The 23,502-nt window shown below is 35.5% G+C and overlaps 1 protein-coding gene across 1 annotated transcript in view; it reads left to right on the top strand.

Moving 5' to 3' along the window:
* The window catches only part of PDZD8 (PDZ domain containing 8), a 68,463-nt gene that overhangs the window by 8,259 nt on the left and 36,702 nt on the right, over positions 1–23,502 (top strand). The window contains exons 2-3 of the mRNA XM_067300294.1: positions 12,303–12,425; positions 15,695–15,797. Of these exons, the coding sequence (XP_067156395.1) occupies positions 12,303–12,425; positions 15,695–15,797 (226 nt within the window). The remainder of the gene's footprint in view (positions 1–12,302; positions 12,426–15,694; positions 15,798–23,502) is intronic.

The following is a 23,502-nucleotide window of genomic DNA, read 5'->3' as shown; positions in this document are numbered from 1 at the left end:
ACACCTCTCAGTAGCTTATTTGTTGTAGTAACACGTAAGAATGTCTTATAGAAAGTACTTATATAAATATAAAGTATTTCAGCTTTTTTATTAGTAAATGACATTTGGTCTAAATGCTCTTGAATAAGCAACCTGGGTGAGGACAGTGGGTTTGAGTAGTCAGTAATATAAGTGTGGTGCTCTAGTCGCTGTGAAGCTTTGTCTCAGGCTGCCAGTTTCACTATTGTAGCTAGTCCTTTCATATTACAGGGTTACTATGGTAAACTGCTTATTATACATTCCTGCAGAAATTGCTTGAAGTCACACAATATACTTCTGTGTTTACAGTTCACGTTCGCACTTGTTTGGTTCAAAACTATTTCAATATTTGATCATTCTTGGTATTGTTATTCTTCAGAGAGCAACAGAAGAATTTGTTAATCTTGTTAAAAGTTTATATTTAAATTTATTATCTAAAATGAGTACATAGGGAAAATATTACATACCTATGTGGTTTGTTAATTTGATAGAGAATCTGTGTCACTCTGGGCTGCTAAAATCCATTAGTTGCTGAACTACAAAACCCTTTGCAGGATGATATCAAACTGTGCCTTTGTCAAGAAGAAAACAATGATCCAATACTATAAATGATAGGTGGGAGCAATTAGCTTATTGAGCAAGCTTCATTCTGGGTGACAAATGAATATAAATATTTAATACATTTAAGAGAAAATGCTGTATTAACAGTGTTCCATTATGTTTTGATGTTTGAGGATTGAAGGAGACTTGTGTTCATAATAGTGGATAAATTCTCTTTGTGGAAGTGAGTTTGGATGCTAGTTTGTGTGGGATTTGGGGGTCATTATGTTTATATATGTATGTTTATATATATATGTTTTATGTTTATATTATATTTTATGTTTATTTTTATCAGGCTAATCGTGACATATATACTAGCCTGAATATAGAATTTATAAATTTCTTTAATCGGGTAATTTCTGCTACAGTCATCCAGCTTCTGGTTAAACTAAAGAATATATTGCTGGAATGATGTTCATCTCAGTTCAGACACTTTAAGTGAGGAAAGACCCCCATAAGTTTTGGAAAATTTTCCTGTGTGTTTTCCTTCACTGTTTAACAAAATGCACCTTGTTTCAGAAGCCAGACAAATCTAGGCTAAAATTCAGGCCTTACTTCAAGGTATTTGATGATCCTTGGCAGAGTGCATAGCAGATTAGAGAAAAATTCAGCAATAAAGACCTCAGTAGACAGATATACTTGTGTTGCAATGAAATTTTCTTTTAAACTGCCCAACCAGCAAAGTGGGTTGTATACAGTTTCACAGATGCAGGTGCTTTTGAACTGCTCTACCCAAGAAGTTGAGTATATGGTAGGACCCTTGGTTTGATAGGTCAGACCTCAGCATCAAACCCACACAAAGCCATTTGGGTGCGTCTGCTTCCCTAAGCACTCGTTCTGGAAGAGCTTATTAGCCTGGATGCAGCTCTTATTAACATGGGCAGGGTACCATCCGAATAAGCCCGCACTTCAGGATTTGGGAGTGTCTGAGAGCCTGGTGCTCATGCATCTCTGTTTACTGCAGGACCCAGCAGGAGCCTGGCAGCACTTAACACCTGTGTGTGGGCTTGTATAGCCAAGAATGAAAACCGCAGGAAGTGCAGCGGGTAGCTGAGAAGGAAAAAAAAGAGGAAAATATTTTTTGTGAGACCAGAGAAAGGCAGAACTAGTTAGGAATAGAACTCTGATAGAGTTGTGCTCTGGAGGGCTCCTTCCCCCCCCCCACCCCAAACCAGCTGTTGTAATTTATTTTAACCTTAAAACTACAGGGGAACAACTTATCTTTACAATTTCTTAATTTCATTGTTCAATTTGCAGCTATGCTACAATTCAACTGAATGTTCTGTGAGGAGCAGTGCGTTCATCCCTGTCCATTACAGCTGTTTTGTGTAATGGAAAATATAAGAATCTTACTATAGCAGTATGCTTTTCATGTTTTAAAGACTTAGATGTCATAAAAATCTGTCTGCAGCAGAGAGTGTGTTACAGAGATCAGCTGATAGAGTTAATCAGACTGTTATACATTTGTATAGGCTAAAATATGCTGAAAACAGTAATTAACTGCTAAATATGGCTATGTTCAAGGATTTAGTCTAAATTTGGACAGTCATTCAGGAAAACTTTGTTTTAGCAATTTGCTGTTGCACTGTAAAACTTCTAAGGAAAATATTAGTTAAAATGTACTAAGTTATTCTAAAATATTGGACAGTAAAATTAAGAAAAGTGTTCTGTCCATTAGATATCCACAGGTTACATATATTCTGTTCATGACTTAAATTTTGTTCTTAATGTTAACCGTCAATTAATTTTCCTATGTCAGTTTTAATTGGCAACATTGTTATGAAAATGCCTATTTGGGAGGAAATATGTACAAATATTGGAATCTGCTTTTATAATGCCATTAAGTACAAGATCATGTTTTGTTTATCAGTGTCATTGCAATAAAGAAACTGATACCTACAATAGCTAATGCCACATACTTGACATGCTTTAAATGATGCTAAAACTTTTGTTATCTTGTCAAACATACTGAAGTATTTTAAATACAAACCATTGTGTAGTAAGAACTAAAATGGATTTTTACATAAATATCACTTGCATAGTAAATGGTTTAAAGCATTATTCCTGTTTGCCTGAACTAAAATAGGAAAAGTAGAAATTGAAGATCATAGTCTTGTGGCAACATTGCAGAAGACTTCATAGAATCACTTAAATCACTGCTGTAATTGATCTGACTTGGCTAATCATTCTTAAGTAATTAAGCAGTGGAAATGTAGTATAACTCTGAAAACTTCAGAACAGTTTGTTTTTCAGAGTAACTCTGCATACGTGCTAAAAAAACTTATGGCAATATTGTAGAATAAACAAAAAATGTGATATTGCCAAGTGGAGCCCAGTGGATTACAAGGGGAGGTGAAATGAGAGCAGCAGTGTTATTCAGTAGTATTGTTTTAAAACAATACTACAAAAACTCACGTTTTCCCATCTTTCTGAAAGGAGCAGAAGTTAGAAAAAAAATATACAAATTCATTATGTTTACCATTATTAAGGTTATGGTTGGTTATCATTATTTTGCTTATGGTAACTTGAGCAGCTGCTTCTTTTAAATATAATCACAAGTCACAACTGTGCAGCTTGCCATCAGTGATGCAGCATTTAGAAAGTGCAGGAGTCCTTCCTGTTAGTTAATCTTGCACTCCTTCCCTGTATTTGGTTGTCAGCAGCAGTGCCACGCATCGTGTTCAGGCTGAGTTTCTGCATTATTTAGTCCTGTTTGCTTACAGCGCAGGCCCATTAAAAAAATGACAGTTGGCAAGAATGCTTTGTGTGTGCCCTCCTTTTGCACTCTCCACCGTCGCAGCCTGAATAGCTGAGGTATTTGTGAAGCAGATCCTCCACTGCTGCTGTTTACAATATGATATTTTAAGGTGAGCCATCACTCATTTCAGCTTTGAAAAATGTTATTCCTAATCTGGAGGCTAGGCTATCTCGAACATTTTGAAAGACTTCAGGGGTGTGAATTGGGCCTTCTGTGTCATTAGAAGTGACTACATAAATATAAATTGAGGAGAGACTTCTGTAGTATGTGCATTTTTAAAGCTAACTACGTGGTGTGAGGTATAAACCTTTGAAAACTCTGATGTCTGGAATTCAGATCAGATAAAAATATTTTTTCTTTTGGTTTACCACTGCCAGAGAGGCTATCTTCAAGAGTGAAAGATGGTGATTTTCTGGATTCTCCAAAAGCTGTCTGAGAAGCTACCATTAATTTTCATGTGGATGTCGTCTAGTGCAGAGGATGCAGTCTTAGAGCAGAGGATAAAAACTTTTCAAATCTGTGGAAGAGTCGTGTACTGAGCTTAGATTTCTGCTAGAACATCAGCATTATTTTTTTCTCTTGCCAAGATTATTTTGTGGTTTAATATTCCTACAGAGATTGAGACCTCCTTATGGGAGAAAACATTGTTGAAGTAGGAAAATGCAGATCTTTCACAGGAATGAATTGAGACAGCTTTTTGTGTTTTTGCTGTCTGTTTCCCTGAAGAGTAATACATTGAATGTATCCTACTTCCAATATGGCAGGATAATTGGTTTATTTATGTATGTTTACTGTATGAATAAATTGTTTTAAATATGCCACTGCATTTTGCTAGCATTTACGGAACTTATCTAACTGGCTGAAGGTAGAGGGTTTTTTTCCTCATATTGTTTTCTTTGAATGCCTAAAAGCTGCTTGCAGCTCCATTTGCTGAGCCACACCAGCCTCTCTTTCAGCCTCCAGGAAGAAGCATATTCTGCATCTTCTGGCCTGTTTAGAGCAGAACCACACCGATTCGGGCATTCTAGTTAGACAGCGAACTTCTACTCTTGCCCTGCTTGAAACTGTAGAGGGATTTTCATCTTTCTCTTCTTAATTTGAACCAAGAATTGGTTTCAGCTAAGTCACATATAATTAAACAAAGAAGAAAACCTTAAAAAAAAAAAACAACCCTCAGTCAAACCTATTTATGGAGTTTAGGTTTTTGGGAGAATATATTCTTGTGAAGGGAGTTCTGTACATGGTCAAGTCGGTCTTGCGTGTGCTGATGAGAGTTTTGTTAAGCCTGCTTTCAGGCTTCTTTTTGCCATGGTTATTTCAATGCAGACAGTAATGGCAAGTTTTTAAGGCTCTCCCTGCCGCGTTTACAACAACTTCCCGCAAATAAGCGGGAAAAGAAGTCTGCCACTTCCCCCTGCCCCTCCCTCCCCCCGCTGCCGCCAAAGGAACCAGCTATTTACTTTTTTTTTGTCAGACATTGTAGAGTTTAAAGCTATTAACAGTTTTGAACGTCTGATTCAAGATACCACAAAGGTACTGATATCACTGTAACGAAGGCTGTAGTCTAAGCAGCTGGAAGTGTGTGCAAGAGCTTTGAAGAAAAAAAAACTCTGCCTTTTTTTTATCTGTCTTGGTTAAAAAGTAACTGTTGGTATATTGAGAATTTAAGCTTATGAGCCTCCCACATGTCTGTGGAAGAATATCCTGTAATACAGTGGGTGGAGTGCGAGAATTGATTAGAATGTTTCCATAAAACTTTCTAGAAAATACACCCACTCTCTCACTGTAATGTTGTTAGGCTATTTGTAAACTGAATTATTTTTACTGGTGTGGGTAAAGCTAGAACTAGTTGATTTTTATACTGAGTAGGAGTATACTTTGAATTGCTAAAGTCTACTGAATATGAATTCTGCCATACTTCTGTGGCATTGTTCCTTGTGAAATCAATGGAAGCTGGAAAGTTATTTTTAAAAAATCTGCAGTGGTGGTAGATTAAAAAAAAAAAAGTACTAGTGTTTTGTTTTGTTTCAAATAAGGATGAGTTCTACTTTTTTTGTCTTTGTGAAGAATGATACAAGCTGTTTGCATTTTAATACATTTAAGCAAATGGCTTGCTAGGCTGATAAGTACTTTTTCAATATCATTAATGTGATCCTGCTTTTTAGGAGTGGGTTGTAGTATTTCAGAATTTTTGTGGCAGTAAAATTCATCCTAAGTTGCACACAATGTAAGAGTAGGGGTTTTTTAATGAATTAAATTATTATCTTATGTTAATCACAACTTTTTTGAACTTTATATACCTCTTGAGAGCACGACTTTTAAGAATCAGATAAAAAGGGTTATATTAAAATGATCTTTATTATGTTTGAGTTTTATTCTGTTGTTGGTCAAACCTTTTCTTACTCCCAAAACTGGAGAAAAAAAACAAAAAACAAACAGCAGTTATTTCTTCCAGGATATATTAGATATTAGAGTCTTCAAATATAGAAGGATTTACAAAGTAAATTGATGCTTTACTAAACATAGTTCCACTAGATTTTGATTCATTCTTCTTTGCTCTGGTAAATGAAATTTGAGGACTTTAAAAGCATGCAGAATAACCTTATGCTAAAGATATTCATGTTTTCAACTAGTGAGCTCTTTTGAGATTTAAGGTCTCTTTTTACCTTATTTATTACGATTTAAATGTTCAGTTAGTGTTACATGACATAAATCTGTAACTCGATTGAAATTTCATGAACCTGACATTTAATCTTACTTTATGGCAGAAGAATAGCACTGGAAGTTTTATAATACAAGTGATTAATGTGGTCTTAAGCAGACAACCAGTGATTTTTAGACCACCCTGACATTAAACTTCCTTCACAAAAACAGAAAATAATTTAAAACTTTTCCCAGAAGTACTTATTATAGGAACATGTTCTCACTTTTTAGCTAAAGCTGTATGCAAAATTCTAGCCTCCTTCTGCATTAAAAAAATCAAGCTATAAATCTTTCTACTTATGATGATGAAAATAGGAAATGGACTACTGAGAGTTTTGAAGTTTGTTCTTGTCTGTATTCAGCCATTAACAATTATTTTTGCACTGTGATTTTGGATATTCGTAACAGATGAAATGAACAGAAACACGTATGCCCTTGGATATCTTTGGCCAAATAGCTTGATATTTTTGTTCTTGATGGATTTCCTCATGCAACTGAAAGCGTTATAGTTAAGTAGGTACTGGTACGAGTGGTTAGTTTAGCCAATAGGCTTATTGAACTAACCTATGGTATAAAAGACTCTTGTCCTCTTCTCTGATTAAAAAAAAAAAAAGCCTGTGGCCCACAAACAATCATCATACAGCAGTGAATACTATTTAATAGTAATATAGGTCAGATATTTTTTAAAGTAAAACATTGAATTATAGCCTTGTTCCAAGTAGGTGAAAAGTTTGTGCTGTTTTTTTTGTTGTTGTTTGGTTTTTTTGGCTGGGGGGGGGTTGGGGAGTGTTGGTTTGTTTATTTTCACAGAACTTGAACTGGAAGGAAAAATAGGGTTTTTCAGGGATCTGAAAACATCCAAATGAGGGGAATTTAATTTGATTTTTTTTTCAAATGAAGTTTTAATACTAGCTTTGAGTGAAATGATGATGAGATGAGAGCATCTGAGTTTGGTACTATTGCCATTGCAGTGACTCTGGGAAATCTGGCATCAATGAAGTGTAGAAATTTTTAGCGTGAAGAAGACATACTGACTATGGGCAGTGCTTGAAAACATTTTTGTTGTGCTTTGTATATGGAAGATCTAAGTATTATCCTGTTTTAAGTATGAAATCTTCAATCTTGTATATTAATTGAATAACTTTCTCTTAATTACTTTTTGGTAATCTGACCTAGTTCCTGATGTGAAATGACATTTAATGATAATTTAAAAGCAAACCAGAAAGGTGCTATATCCTTCTAGTACGAGGTGCTTTTTAAGGCTGTTTTGTTTTGTTTTGTTTTTCAAATAGCATGCTATATCCAAGCAGGATTTTGGGATGGGTTGGTACAGTGTTTGCTTCCTAGTGTAACTACAATATGCCTATTTTGCTTCTCTGGGAAAGATGAAGAGTTTACAAAGGTTTGGCAACTACAGTTTGAAAACAGCGTAATCCTTCCCCCACAAATCTATCTTCCGTTACTTGTTTAGTATCACATAACAGGTTTGGAAGTAAAAAGGAGGTTTTGGGATATGCAGATTGAGTTGGTATAATCCTGCTTTGTCCATCAAGGATTTGTGACTTGCACATGAACATTGCCTTTTGACCTTGTTGAATAAGGATATAGCAGCATTAGACCCCACTTGAAAGTGATCTAATAAAGATACAGTGAAAATTTGCCTTGGAGACCTGGGTAACAACTTGGAAATGCTTAGTAAGATGTTATACTTGTAAGTAGCTTTTGGTAACATTTCTCAACTGTTATACTGTCAGCAGTTACTCCAGGATTTCCCCAGACTATTGTCATGTCTTAAAACCTTTTTTTTTCAGGCTACTCTTAAGTAGCTAATGGACCAACTGCGGACCATTTGTTAAGCTTGTGTTCCACTGATTGAGGTCCACCAATTCATGTAACTTTGGTTACTGGTTAAAGTTAAGGAAGAAGCTGAAAATACTGGATTAGTATTTAGAGGTATAGACAACCTAATAGAAACCACATTTTTTCTTGTTCAGAGTTTGCAACTGAGAGCCTTGAATTCGTAAGAGCAATCTACCAAAACTGATCTTACCCAAGATCCTGGGTCAACGACTATGATGAGCATCCAGTTGAAGTGAGGACAGAGACTATTTGAGATTAATGGAGGTACTTAGTTTCCTATCAAGGTTTCTTTTAGAATTTCCTGAATAGAGGTTCACTTGCAGGGTAAACGATCTCTTCTTCCTTTTTTAGTCAATGGGGTGAATTCTAGGCATTTATTCATGGATTTTTGCTCGGTAAAGATGGACTAAATGTAATGGTATACTTTGCTACCCTCTAAAAGCTATTACACAAGTGCAAGGTTATTTACAGAAGGTAATTAATAAAATAAGTTCTACCTTTTAATAATGAACTTGAGATAGAAAAGTATCATCCCTTTACCTAGGAAGACTTGGGACATGAGGACTGAATCACTAAGGGTAACATGTAGTCTGCAGGGTGTGGGAATAGAATTCATATCTTGTCTTTTTCACTAAATTATGTTATTGGGAATTTTAGCTAAAAGCCTACTTTTAATATTAAATATATTGAAAAATAGCTTCACTTTCACATTAAGTGTTTTGATATTCCTACTGTAAATGTTTTCTGAAACCAACTTTATAATTCACTTTGTCTCACAATAGGATTGTTCTTAGGCTGAAAAATTAGAGGCGTTACAGAAGCAGGAAGTCTGGCCTCTCCCCAGCGAGGCAAACACCCATCATTGCTCTGCTGCAATCCCGTTTGAGCGAACAAAAGGCTAGCAGGGACGGCTCTGCAAGAAAGCACTCCTCAGAGTGCTGTTAGTTATGGGGGATTGCGTTTTTAAAAGGTGGAGTAGCTCATAGGCTTTTCCTACCAGGAAGGTAGGAAAGCCCGTGACACCTGACTCTTGTTACATGCGTTTGTTACAGGTTACCTGTATGTGGTTTTGCAATGCAACCCACAAGGTAACTAAATATTACTGTGTTACATAACGTAATAGTCATTCTCTGTATTCATTCACCAGTTCCCAGTAGGAAATAATCTTTTCAGTCACTTTCCCTTAATAAATTCGATTGGGTTATCTTGTACTTAAACAGTCTGTCAACACTTTACTTAACTAATAATTAAAATTTCCTTAAAATAATAGTTTACTTGATGAAAATAATAGTTTGCTTGATGCTTATATTTAATTTTGGAAAGGTACAAACTCAGTAAGTTGCCTTAAATAGATAATAGTTGCTAGGTTAAAAAGAAGTGGAATGTCAGAAAGCAGTAGGTATGCATAAAAATGCATTTAATTTGGGATATTTGTATATTGCTAATACCAGTGGAAATAGGCAATCTGTTAGATTGATTTTTTTTGGGGGGGGGGGTCAGGGATTTTACAAATTAGTTTCATTGTTAGGAATGTGTAAACCTTTGTTGCAACTTAGAAGCTTGTGGGATAGCTTTTCAATCCCATATTTTTAGTAAATTTATTTAGCCTGTAAGTACTACACAACCCAAAGTCCACTATATAATCTCACATATTTTACATATTATTGTAGAAAATGGTGTTAGCATTTTAGAATATTTTTTCTCTTTAATTCATTGTTGCGTTAGTTTAAAAAAAAAAGTCTATTTTCAAAATAAAAATTATAGATACCATCCTATCAATCTAGCAGGAAAAGTGGCTTGTGGTGAGCATTATTTTATCAGACTTTGCTGTAGCAAAAGATTGCAGTGTGTACTATACTTAAAATATTATTTTTCAATTACTTCTGAAACATCTTTGGTTTGCATACATAATTTTTATGTCTGCATTTTTACTAGAATGTTTTAGTAACTGTTTCTTTTTCATTCCTCCTGATTTTTAACAATGAAAATAGACTTGTGTTGGGTTGGGTTTTTTTGTTTGTTAAACAGCCTGCAGGCTGTTTAAGGTAGGTATAAGGGAACCACCTTATCGGTACCAAAATCTTTAAGCCTTGTATTTATAGAAATTCATATAGGTGATAGTAACCTATTAGATCCTCTTTCTTTTTCTGTCCCTCCCTCCCTCCCTGAAACCTTGTTTCAATAGTTGCAATAGTGAGCATACTGGTGGTGGTGGTGGTCACTAGTTTGAGGTTCCCAAGGGAAACTATTTTTGGGAAGAGGAGAATTTGGGAGAAGGTACATAGACAATTGCTGGTGCTAACTGAAAAGTTATTTGCATTGTTGCCTCTTCTCTTAGAAATTAAGTTCCTGCTGTGCTGAAAAATAAAAAAAACCCTACGTATATTTACTTATTCAAAATTTGTTGCCTATACTGGAATGCATGATCATTTTTAGCCTAACAAAACCTTAGCTGAATCGATGTTTCAAAGAGGGAAAAATTCTTCCTAAAAAGTAGAATACCATTGCTTGTGCTTAAAGTGAGAAGTTCTGTGGAGAAGTTTGTGCTGTGGCTTAGTATGGATCTTAGTGGAGTGGTGACCTTCACCAAGGCCTCCACAGGACCTTAAGTGGCCCTATTTCTTAGGAGTGTGTAGAGTGAAAATTGTGGGTTTTCCTTGGTGCTATTTTCCCCACTGTTGTAATTGTATTTTTTGAATTGTTAAAGTAATAGTAAAGTAAGATTATGAATAAAATATCAAACCAAATAATATACAAATAAACAATATTTGGCTTGTTTATGGTATACTCATAAGCCTAAAACATGGCCAGTGAGATTTAATCATTTTGTATACAGACTTAAAAAATTAATATTGAGTGAAATACATAAAACTGAGTATTTTCACTTGGCCAATTTCACAACAGTTTTCTCCTTGAAGAGTTAGAGAGAGAAATGTGGAAGAAAATTAAAGTTAGAAATTGAATTGGATTTCAGTAAAACAAACAAAAAAAATTAAGATTCACAAGCAGAACAAAAGAAATGTCTTTCTCATGGCTTTATACCAAGTCAACAAGGCTGATGCACTGTGCTAGTACAAAAACGAAGTGTCTTGAATCAGAGCGTCAGACTCCCTCCTGAAGAGTGTGTCGACAGTTAAAAGGCACTTGTTTATTTATTTGAATTTCTGAAACCCTTCAGTTCAGATCCATGTGACTGTTTCCTGAATGTACTGTGATCTCTGAATGTGACAAGCAGATGCTTATGATGGTTAAGCAAACAGTGTTTATGAAAGACTTCTTTCTTATGAAATGGCAAATACATCCTGCAGGCAGTGGTGTTCATAATCTGTGATTAGTAAGTCTTCTAAGCAGAAATAATCACTGAAGACTATTGGTGACAGAGAATGGAAAACAAGGCACAGGCAAGTGATGGAAACAAGAGCACTAAATAAAAATGGAAAGAAGAAATAGTCCAGAAATGCTTTCCCGACTGCTTTATATAGATACTAGTGCAGATTCCATAATATTTTTCTAATTACAGGGCTGTACTCCATGCTATTAGCACTGCATGTGCTGCATGTGTGTGTGTCTTTATCATGTGATGTGGCTGCAGCTGTGCAGCCTCTCCCCCTCCTTCCTTCCCTTAGATCACGGCTGTGTGCAACGCTGAAATAGTATGGCTTAAAAATGAAAACTGTATTTGTAAGTCAGCATATTGTAATCAAAATGAGCCAGTAATATGGAGACATAATGTGTAGAACACTTAGTATCTTGAACATTGCTTTTCTTATGAATCACATGCTATGATGTGTGAAATAAGGCTCAAGAAGAAGAGTTAAAATGAAGATACAGGTGTTCAACAAATCACAAGACCGACTGAAAAGAGCAATTAAGTGTTTTTCAATTGATAAGAGAAGTATTAATATATGTAACAAAATAGTGTCCTGTTTATTAGGATGCATCAGTCCTTCAAATACAGCAATGTTCTAACAATTGTGTCAAGGTGAATTTAAAATTTAAAGATTTGTTAAGATGCTTACTGTAAAAGGACTCTTGTGTTAAACTGTGTGTTTGTGACCATAAAAATATTCTGTGAATTCATCAGCTTCCCCTTTTCTCAAAATTATGTGCACTAGTAAATATAATACTCAGATAATCCATTCCAATGAAGTAGTCATTGTGTTTACATATTCTCCAGTCTCCTGCATTCAAGGAGCAGATTTAGCTTCTGCTTGCTTCTTTTGACAAGTAAGTATGCAGGAATGGCAGTTTTTCTCTTTAGGAGTCTTGAATAAAATTTGATCTTATTAACAGTTTTTTAATTCTGTGCATTAGTCCTGCTTATATATTTTGAATTATAGTAAGTCTATTCTATATTTTTCAGGTTCAAGCCATTTTTTCCATTTCAAGTACTGTCACCTGATGACTATGAAGATCGAGACCTCTGTATCCAGGATTTTCCATTGACAGAAGGTCGACTAAAAGTCACGTTAATTGAATGTACAAGGTATGTTTTGTGGTCTTCTGCTCGTTCTTATGATTACATGTGTTTTCTTAAATTCATAATAATAATAATAGTTGCAAGCCTCTTCTGATTCAAGAAGATAACAGCTTTGCTGTTGTGACTGAGCTGTAATCAAGAAATACATTCTTTTAAGTAAAAATGCTATGATCAGTTGAACAAATGAAAGTTGCAGTAAGTTTCTGAGATTCTCTGTTTGCATGGTTTGCCATTCTTTTGAGTTTTGTGTGGTTACAATCTAATCTGTTCTTTCAGCACACCAAATTAAGAAAATCTGTCCGTGACAACATGTATATTGATGCAGTTGTAACATGCTGTAAGCCAGGGGGAGTAATTATTTCACTCGGTTATGCCTAGAGTGATCTAAATAACTTTTATAAATCATTATATATAGTCTTTATCTTGAACAAAATAATAGAAAGATAATCTGCCTCTTTTGTGAGAGTTTATTGGAGAGCTAATTATCTTCTGTAAAGCAGAAAAAAAGGCGTATGGGGTTTTGGCGTGTTCTTTGTCAGGACTCTTTGAGTCCGTGATTTGTTGGGTTTATCCTAGTAGTGCTTACACTCTTTGATCTATTCACATACCATCCTGATCTTTATGAACTAAGCTCTGGTTTGCAATGAGTTTTTAACTAGCTCTTTTCATTGTTCATATTACTGTATGAGCTCACTCTGCAATTTTTTCTTTAGCCTTGTATGAGTGTACTAGAACAGTATTTGGTATACCAACATAGTTTCAGTGCTACATACCAATAAACCCAAGTTTATTTCCAGATGGTTTTCTTCTGCTTACGCCACTAAGTGGACCACAGCAGTGATTTTCTCTAATAAAACTGCTGCTTACTTGTATTCCTTGTGTGTTTTCTGTGAATGGTCCAATAATAACAGATGAATCAGTACATTCCTTGACTACTGTTACCAGTGTTTCCTCTTCATTTGTACTGAATAAGGGGACTCGCGATCTCTCTATATAGGCAGTCCCCAATTTCACTCCAGCATCTTTATTATAATGGGGTCCAAAATAACCACCTTCAGTTGTGTGCAGTTGTTTTTGTTTTGGAAAGTCATTTTTAAATACTATTCCTCTCCTGAATCTGAAATATTGTGCAGCATCTCCCACACATCACTAATATTTTCTTTCTTTCCAGGATATTTTGAAAGTGAAAATGTTCCATTTGGCATCAGCAGCTGACCTCTCAGTATTTTCAGCTGTCACAGATGCTTGTCAGATGGCTCAGAGAGGATGCAATTGCTTGTTTGTCAGGCCTTTTAAATTTCATGTCTGACTTAATCTAGCCATTTTATGTGTCTTGGAATCTCTGGACATGCACTTGAAGATTGCGTATGAGCAGACACGCACTTTTAAGATTGGTTCCTTGGTCCTATAGTAATTCCTCAGATCCTGCAGGTGTCCCATCCTTTTTTGAGCTTAAGCAACTGCTGTCCATAGAATACCTCTATAGGTGAATATTTTTTCTTGCTTCATGCCTGAAGACGTTTGTGGGATCAAAACTGAAAGGCACACAGAGGATTTGGTAACAGTAGAAGAAATATACAGTATACACAAAAGTAACATTTCAGAATTTTTCCCCTTTTCATCCCCATCATATGTGAGCTGGTGTGAAAGTTATTTGGGGTCATTTTCTACTGTTCGTTTGCAGTGAAGCACTGTATATACTGAAATATAGAGCTTTTTCCACTCATGCCTTTCATAGAGACCTTTGCCCTGTTACTGTGCTCTCTCCGTCCAGAACTCTCTCAATTCCTCGGACTTCCCCTTGAGCCTTAAAAGTGAGCATGGTACCCTGGTGCTGGGAACCCTTTGCTTTTTCTCTCAAGATAATTCTTTATCTAAAGATGCTTCAAGGTCATGGGATCCTCAGAGCCTCATCTATCTTTGGGCGCATACCTCAGGGAGCCTGTGGTATAGTTTATATTTACATTTGAGGGAATTCATAGCAGCATGTTTATCACTTCCTCATGAGAACCAGTAAACTATATGGAGTACCTGAAAACTTTTTTTTCTTGGAGATCTTTCTAATTCCATAAATAAAAGATCACTTTGACTTTTTGGTTTTTTTCAGCTTTGCTCAAAATCCTGGGAGGTTTTTATATTCTGTCTCAATATGGTAGCAATTCTGTGATTTCTATGTACAATCCAGAGTAGAATTTTTGATGCTGACTTTGGATTCCATTTAATCTTGTAACAGTATTCTGTTATTTCTTCTGTGCTCCGGTTCCTAAATGAAGATAACATTGTCGTAGTGGAAGCATATAGAATTTGCTTTTTAAAGTATATTTTTACTACATATCTCCACATCTGGAAAGCTAGGCACTTTTTGATCATAAATAATGTTTCTTAGTTAAATATTTAAGAGCATCAAGATGAACAGAGAGAAAATTGATGTGTTTTTCTGTAACAACTTTTGTTTCTGTATCAACTCAAGGATTATGTAACTTTGACAAATAAGATACTTCGGAGGAAAGCCTAGAAGTGGTCCTTGTCCAAAGTATATACAAAGACTTTTTTAAAAAATGACAAAAAACACCTGATGGCTCTTTTTAAAAGGATAAGAGGTTTGTCTGAGTTCTTAGTCCAAAATATATATCTACCTTTAGCTACTATAAGATGTGCTGTGTACAACTTTAATGTTTGTATCCTAGAGTTGGTTGTTTTTTCTTTCATAGTGCTGATATGTACCTGAAGAGCTTTATAGCCTTTTGCAGTAGGGTATCATGCATGAAGAACCGCTCTTGTTTGCTCTGAATATAATGAAAAATTTCATATATAGTAGGATATCAGCGTAGTGAAATAAAAACATAAACAGCTATAGAATTTTGACTGTGATCTTTCAGTAACACACTCTCGAACCAAGAAAAACTGTCATATGTTGTGAAGTTTAGGATGAGAGTGGACTGCTTGAGGTTATTGCTGCTTAAAAAGAAAACCAAAACCAAGCAAATTCTTCCTTTTATGGAAAAATATTAAACTGCCTGTTAAATGCTTAAACCAGCTGAAAATTTTGAATGGCAGTTTATAGAGTTCTTCCACTAGAGGATGCCAGTGTCTTTTCTTTTGTGTAAGGCTATGCTTGTAGACTCTTACATGCCTGTCCTTATGTGTGGGTGTGGGTGTGTGTGTGTACACGTGGAACATAGTAATAGAGTCTATAAATGGAGAAGGGTGAGTTTAAAGTATTTAGAATATATGGAATGGTATTAGAAATCTTACTCTAGTCTTTTCTATTTCAGATTACTTATATTTGGATCCTATGAAAGAGAAACAAATGTTCACTGCACAATGGAGCTGAGCAGTAATGTTTGGGAAGAAAAATCAAGGAGTTCTATTAAAACGGTAAAATCTTGGCATTTTGCAATATGTCTCATGTTCTTAATACACTGTCTAGAAAGAATGTATGTTTTGGACAATCAATGCATAGTTTAGCAAAAAAAAATGTCCCTTATTTTTTTTATCTACTTTTTAATCCACAGTTTCACTGTCAAATTGACTTGTATGAATAACAGCATGTTCAATTATCACAACTGTACTTGAAAATATAGCCAGTCTGAATATATAAATTATCAACTGTCCATCTGCATTAAAATTAATAGTGTAAAATATACATTTAATAGTCCAGTTATTGGGGGAGAAAAAGGAATGTTTAGAATATAGTGAATAGGATTCATCTGTCTTTCACTGGGCAATGCATTCTATGCTGATATGGGTGTTGATGACGTGTGTGATCAGAGTAACTCATTTGATTATTTCCCTCTCTCCTTTGTATTGTGAGAAAATGCAGAGGGAATTTCCGTAGGCTTCTAAATTTTTTTTGGAGCATATGAAACTTACCCTGTTGCTGAAGAAAAATACTTTTATATGTGTCTGCAAATATAGAAAGTAGGAGTGTTAGTGGTATTGTAAGTTAATCTGTTACTAATTATCATACTTGACAACATGCAATTTAGCAGCATACAGCCTACAAATTGCATTTCTGCCTTCTTTTGTGTGGGAAGATGAGAGGTGTTTTTTTTTTTTTTTTTTTCCTCCTACAAGAGGTGCAGTATATGAAGGAGCCTTTAAATTTCACGTTAGTGATAGTATGGTAGTCATCGGACTGAACTGGGCTTATGCTAAACAAAAAGTAATAAGCCCATTGTAAAAAAAAAAAAAAACACCTAAAGTTTTATAAATATTTAAAAAAAATCATTTTATGCGAAGAAATCAGTGGAATAAAGTTGTTCTGCATTCTGCATTTTACCCTCTGCTGTCTGAGTGCCCCTAGCTTTAAGCCCTATACCTATGTTGTATTTACTGCACAATGGAACACAGACTGAAGTTTTGTTGGGAGATCAGGGTTATTTTCCCACTGGAGTGGCAACAATATGAAATTTCAGCATCTAGTCAGTTTATGCAATTAATAAATTCCATCTCGCATTGTTTTTAGAACTCCTTTTGTTAGATGCTGTGATACTTGTTTTCAGCTTACTGAATACTATCTTTTGCCTAAAAGGCTTTGTGACTGAGCCCAAAGACAACTGCCTATTGTTGTTGTCCTAGCTGTTGTGCTCTTAGTCAGTTGAAATACTTGAAGGGCTGGTATAGATTATCCTTCTTTTCTTAGCAATAGAGAATACTCGGTTGCAATTAGGTTTTTGAGAGAGGTGTGGGAGAGGCAGGGAGGGAAGTAAGCAAGGAGTCTCTATGGTGTGCAGTCTGAGAAACTTCTGAGAAGAGCTTGCCTAGAGCTCAGTTCCGCAGCCGAACTTCGTCACAGAAACCCGTGGCAGTGCAGTACTACATTTGTTAGTTGTCTCTGTCTCAGCCTCCTCTCTACCCATTCCAGGCACTGTTGCTGATGTCCATGTGGTTGTGAGTTAGCCATGCCAGCTTCCTGAATTGCTTTGCTGCATGATAGCTTCAGCACCAGGGGAAAGAAGGAAGAAGAAATGTGTGGGGAAAGAAGAGTGGGATGGTAGCACTTAAGTTAGTTTAAGTTGCTGAAGCATTGTACCATCAGAGGTAATAGAAAGCAGAAAGTGTTCTCAGTGGTCCTGAAAGGAATTACGGAGTCCACTTAATCCTAGAAGTTGCTGAAACTTGCTGTACTTCATTGAAGCAATAGGTCTGAAAAACAAACAAACAAACACCCCCCCCCCAATTTTTCCTTTTTGTTTAGTGTCTCTTGCAGCGCTTCTGAATTTTGTTTAACTTTCTGATTTATTTTAATCTGTCTTTAACTATTAAAGGTTTTTTGCATGTTCACATAAGGGTAAGATAGGAGTAATTCAGGCTTAATAGTCTGACCAGTTTATAGTCCTAACCCATTCCTAATAATACATACTTCAAAATTTTCAGGAAACCAGCAATACTGTCATTGTTCAAAAAAAGATTTCAGAATCTAGACGCAATCCTCATACTTACTCATCTGAATGACCCCTCAGTTGGGATAAGTTTGTATGAAGTTATGCATGATTTTTGCAGGGGTGGCACCCTAGCAATGAAGGTGGCAGTACACTTATTTAACATTATACTCTGTGGACAAATTGATCTGTCTTTATTTTTAAATAATTTTGACTACCAATATTGGAATATGTTCTTTTTCTTCACTCTTGTTGTAAGAGCGTAATAGCACGCTGTAGACAGTGTGGTGCCAGTATGATTGTGACAGCAGATGGCAGCAGGGCTAAACTAATGACAGTTGGAAAGGAATTACTCCTATTTAAAACTACAAGAAAGTACTTGGGATGAGACACTCAAGAATTTGTTTTCTCTTTGAACACCTAAAATGAAATGGCAAGTTTTCAGAATTTCTGAAGCTTTTGGAAATCTGGCCTGTAATATACAGAAGTTTACTTTAGTTATCTAATGTCCAGTCCTTCATTAAGAATTGTTCAAACACTGCCGGAGAGCAGGGACTCCTTAATCTGAGTTGCTGAATCTCTAGACCAGTGACCTGCTGTCAGTGTCAAGAACTTGTCATGCTCAACAACCTTGAATTTTGGGTGACTAAACAGGTGGCCTAACTTTTAAAAACATGCATTTGAAAATCCTGACATAGTAGAATAAGGAAACAGGAAAAACAGCAACTTGCAAAACTACTTTGCTTCTCAATTTGTATTCACAGATGTAGTGAAATCACAGAAGTTTCTCTTTCTTAGGAAATAAGGTTAAATAAGCAAGTTAATTCATAAAATATTAGGAGATCTTGCTGGCAAGAATCTTACCAAGCCCCTTAACAAAATAGGAAGTGTTGATAGCACACTTAATGTTGGAACTTACTTATTTTCCTGAGAAATTGTAACTGTATGGATAGTTAAATAGGCAGTTATAAAGAAAAACCATAGTGATTTTCCAGACATAAATCTACTTATATCATTAATCTTTTCTGTGATTTATAGCTGTAATGAAATGTTAATCACAAGGCAGCTGATCACATTACTTTCTTACTATCTTTCTAATATTAAATCCTTCACTTAATGCTGATGTGTGCAATGATTGAGATTACGTTGTTAGTTTTAAACCTAACATATTTACTTTTCACTTCAATTTAGTCTATCACTTCTCCTTAGAATGAAAAACAAATTCAGAAACTATCTAATTGTAAAAGCATCATATTGGCATAAAAATACATCATCTAATTTGGACTATGTTCCACAGTGTTCCTGATGAAAATTCTGAGAACTTTCTGTACTTATTGGCATTTTCATTCTTTTTATTATGTCAGCAGCAGTGATAAGAGATTAGACAGGTTTAATACTTCATAATGAATGTTGGTGAGGCTTCGATCTGATTCCATTATTTATGGAATATTTGTAGATGCCACAATTGGATTTGAAAAACAGGTTGTGTATTTGAGCATATCCAGAGCATTATTGAAGTGTCTGTTATAATACAAAGGTGTTTCATGCCTGTAAGCTGTTTATCAAATCAATTTGAAACACCAGTAAGACTTCAGAGAGAGATGATTTGGCACATTCCTGTGTGAAATATGTAAACATTGTTAAATGGTTTAATTAGTAGTACATGCTGCTGGAATTAACATTAATCACTGCGTTGCTATGTAAAACTTAATTATGTGTGAATAGGATGTAGTAATTAGACTGCTAGACAGCACTGGATTGCTAGACAGGTGTTTTGCTACACTTTAGGTAATTAGATATATGTTTATGGATTATATGGATGTTAAATGTAAGCTGCATCATAACTTTTTATGATTATGTCCATTGAAATGACAATTAAGAATCCCAGCTTGATTTCCATGAAGTAAAAGAATTGTTGGGTTTTCCTTGGATTACATTTGTTTACAGAGTGGACTCTTGGCATTGTTAAACTCCATGAAAATCTTACTGTTACCTTTAACTGGGTGAGCATTTCACTTGTAGTGTTGTGAAAGAGTAATACAGGTTTTCAACAGAAATCCTTGAGCTGCTCTGTAAATAAATGGTAAATACCTCCTGCCTTTTTTACAAATGGCAGAAGAATGGATGCAAAATGATCTTGAAGTATTAGTATTAGAGACCTGAGGTAGCTTTGCAGCTGACAGTACACCTTACATTGATTACGTAATGCCTTGGCTGCTCTCTAGATGCACTGCTTTTCTGAGTATGGAGAGTGGTGGCATTTTTGTTTGTGATTCCAGCAGTGTAGAAAACAGTGGATCAAGAGCGTAGTTGCCCAGAGATAAGAATATTGTTTCATATCAACTGTTCTGCTTAACCTGGCAGTCATGTTCACTTTCTTTAGGTACCGATTCTTCTGATGGATAAATTTGTCTTCTATGACTCGTAGAAACTATTGCCAATAGATTGCCATCTTCTGCTTACTCTTATACCCAGGAAGCATGTATAAACTGCAGATAGTCCGTGCTTTTTATTGGTTGTATGAATGTAAAGTAATGGAAAAAGTAGCCTTGCTCAACTACAGATGCACAGATTCTTGAATGTTCCCTATGTACATCTACGTCTGTTTTCCTGTTGTTGTCTTGGACTTCTGAATGGGATCACAATTATTAAGTAATGCTACAGTTATGGAAAAAGATAGCTAGAAAATCTCCTGGATTCCAGTTTATTCCAGTACTTTCAAACTATTTGTGTTTGCTTTTCACTCTTGTGCTTACTTCATAGATCATCAAATCATATGTGTCATCAGATATTTCTATATTGCTAGTAGTAGGAATTATGCAGAAGTATTGACTAATATGAAATGTGGAGGAATGGTTAAGCGAGAGAGGGCATGATCTGATTGGGATGAGCAATCCCGTTCTCAGGGTAAGGGAAGGAATGTAGGCCAAGGCAAGCGATCCTTGCAGCGGCCTTGAGCACTACAAAAGAAGGTATTCACAAAACTGGTAAACAAGTCTAGATGGAACTAGGTTCCATAAATGTCGACGGAGCGTGGACAGCAACCTTGCACCAATCATATATCCGCTTTATGCGCGTGGACAGAAACTGTAGCCAATCATGTAGCTATTACCAGCGCGTGCCTATTGCTTGTCTATATATACTTTGTGTAAGCTCTAATAAAGGGAGAACGACCATACTCATATTGAGACTCATCGTTACTCCGGGTCCGTCCCCCCACTCCGACATCTGGTAGCAGAGGATGGTTTACTTCCGTGACTACCGATAAGAACTCCGACAATGAAATGCAGACAACTCTAAGCAGTACTTATTTCTAACTTTTATACAGTTTGTTTAGTACTGAAAAATAAAATGTATCCATTCCAAGTTTTCTTAGGTCTGTCTTCTATAAAGAAGTTCAGGACCACAAGAGAGAAAGTTGCTATTAATCTTGAAGTAATCAAGTTAGATAATATAGATTGATTAGGAGTTATGGTATACCTTTAAATTCTGGTTTTAACTAATACTGTATTTGAGATAAGACTCTAGGAATAACCATAGTTTTGTATTCAGAAAGGCAACATGTTTTTTGGAAACCTCTTCTGTAAATATGAATTTAAGAAATACAGAAATTGTATTTCATATTTTCCAAAGTAAATATTTTCATCTAAAACACCACATCCAGTAGCACATACAACTTTGTATTTGCAGCAGTCGTCTTAGAAGCCCACAGATATACAATGAAGTAATGTTACAGAAATAATTTCATAATTACGATAACTTCCTGTCACTTGCACTCCATTTGCAATTTTCCCTCTTCATTCTGAAAATTCAGTGGCGAATACTGGAATAATTGAAGGGGAAGACCAGTGACATCCATCTCTAAATATTGCATTCTGAATTTGTGTGTGTATGTATGTGTGCACATACGTATATATGTCATGATCTTCATCCTTTCTGGGAGGTTATGCTAACACATATGTTTTTTTACTGGTAAATTTATCAGTATCGTTGATACTGCTATGGGCAAACTAGTTGGTACACTTTAATAAAAACAAAAGGATATTTCTCAGACTTTCGTAAAAGTAAATTTCCTTTATCAGAGATTAAGGGAAACTTAAAGGTATTCTAATACAGTAACATACGAATGTAAAATGAGAAACGTAAATCAAATTCAGCACCTACTGAAATGAATTGCCTGAAGATACAGAACTATAATGTCAAAATTTGAAGCAACTGTAAAACAATAATTTGTAAATACAAGTAGTTAAATGCCTCACAGTTGGCATTTCAGTCTGCTTATTTAACAGTTTGCCATTTCAGAGCTTAATCCTATCAAAAGAAAGGAGGAGGATTAAAGCAAGAGAAGCTTTTTGAAAATGTCACTTTTTTGTGAAAATTCATGGTCTTGTAAAATTTGATAATATTTGTAAATACAATGGGGAATAGTTCTGAGATTTGAGTCTTACATAATATTTTGTAATCCGTCTTTCAAACAAACTTGAAGGCCATCAGGATTTTTTTCTATCTCATGCTAAACATTTAAACATTTTGACTGCAGGCTTCAGGAAGCTTTTTCTGTGATTTTAATGAGAGAGTTTTTGTGTAAAAATGCACTGTAGTTCTGCACCTTCCAGAAACTATTGAATACAAACAACTTTAAATAAATAAATACCCCTCCCCCCCTTTTTTTTGTGCATTGATATTCTGATAGTTGTTAAGAACACGACCTCATTGTTCCTGTCACCATCAGGCCAATACTTCTTGCCTGCTTGTAAATCATTAGGAAGCTATGATATACACTGTTCCTGGGCATGCATACCCTTGCCTGGGGACGCATTACACAAAAGCAATGGTAGAAAGCAGGACCCCCCCCCACCTTAGTGCATTTGCCAGCAGACTGCACTAAATGCATCCTGTGTATCTGAGTCTGTAATTTCCCTTATGTGCATCTTCCTTCTCCTTGTGTCCAGGCTGGAAGCTGTGATCCTTCCTGTGTTGCCCTTGAGATGGTAGAGTTCTGCAAAGGTTTTGACTGCTTGCAATGTATATGACTAGCTGAGTTTCAAATCTAAAATGACAGATAAAAAGATTAATGAAGAGAATAACTTGAACTGGAAAAATCTGTAATGGGGAGGGCTATGTGGGGTGTGTGTGTGCGCGCACATGCCCCTGTACCTTCCTGAACCCTCACTTTAAGATCTGTTAACAGAACTCATCCATATTACTCAGATTTTTGCAAAAAAGTTCTTCAGCCGAATACTTCTCTTTAGTGAAATAAATCTGTTTTTAAGCCATGTAATGGAGATTTAGATGGGAATTTGTAACCAAGTTGTAGCTGCGGCTGCTATCAGTGATCTACCCTCTCTATTTGGCAGGTTCTTCCCACTTCATATTTTGCAGGATATTGCACTCTAATCATAACACTGGCTCTTTGTGATTCTTCAAAAAAGAAAAAAGTCATGAAAGAGGTGCAAACCTTTTGGATGATGATGTTGGGTGAATTCACCTTTGAAGACCTCTTTGTATGACTTCTAGGACAAAAATTACATAATATTACATAAAATAAGTACATGAGTACACAATATATAATACAATTACAATACAATTATAATACAATTGTAATACGATAATATAATTACATAAGCAAACTTCCAGCTTGATCAGAGATTAGTTCTTGTTTTTTTCATGCTTTGTACTGAGCTGATAACAACTTTTAT

This window comes from Apteryx mantelli, chromosome 7, assembly GCF_036417845.1.
Source record: "Apteryx mantelli isolate bAptMan1 chromosome 7, bAptMan1.hap1, whole genome shotgun sequence".
NCBI classification, from domain to species: domain Eukaryota; kingdom Metazoa; phylum Chordata; class Aves; order Apterygiformes; family Apterygidae; genus Apteryx; species Apteryx mantelli.
This window is presented reverse-complemented; position numbering and strand designations above follow the sequence as displayed.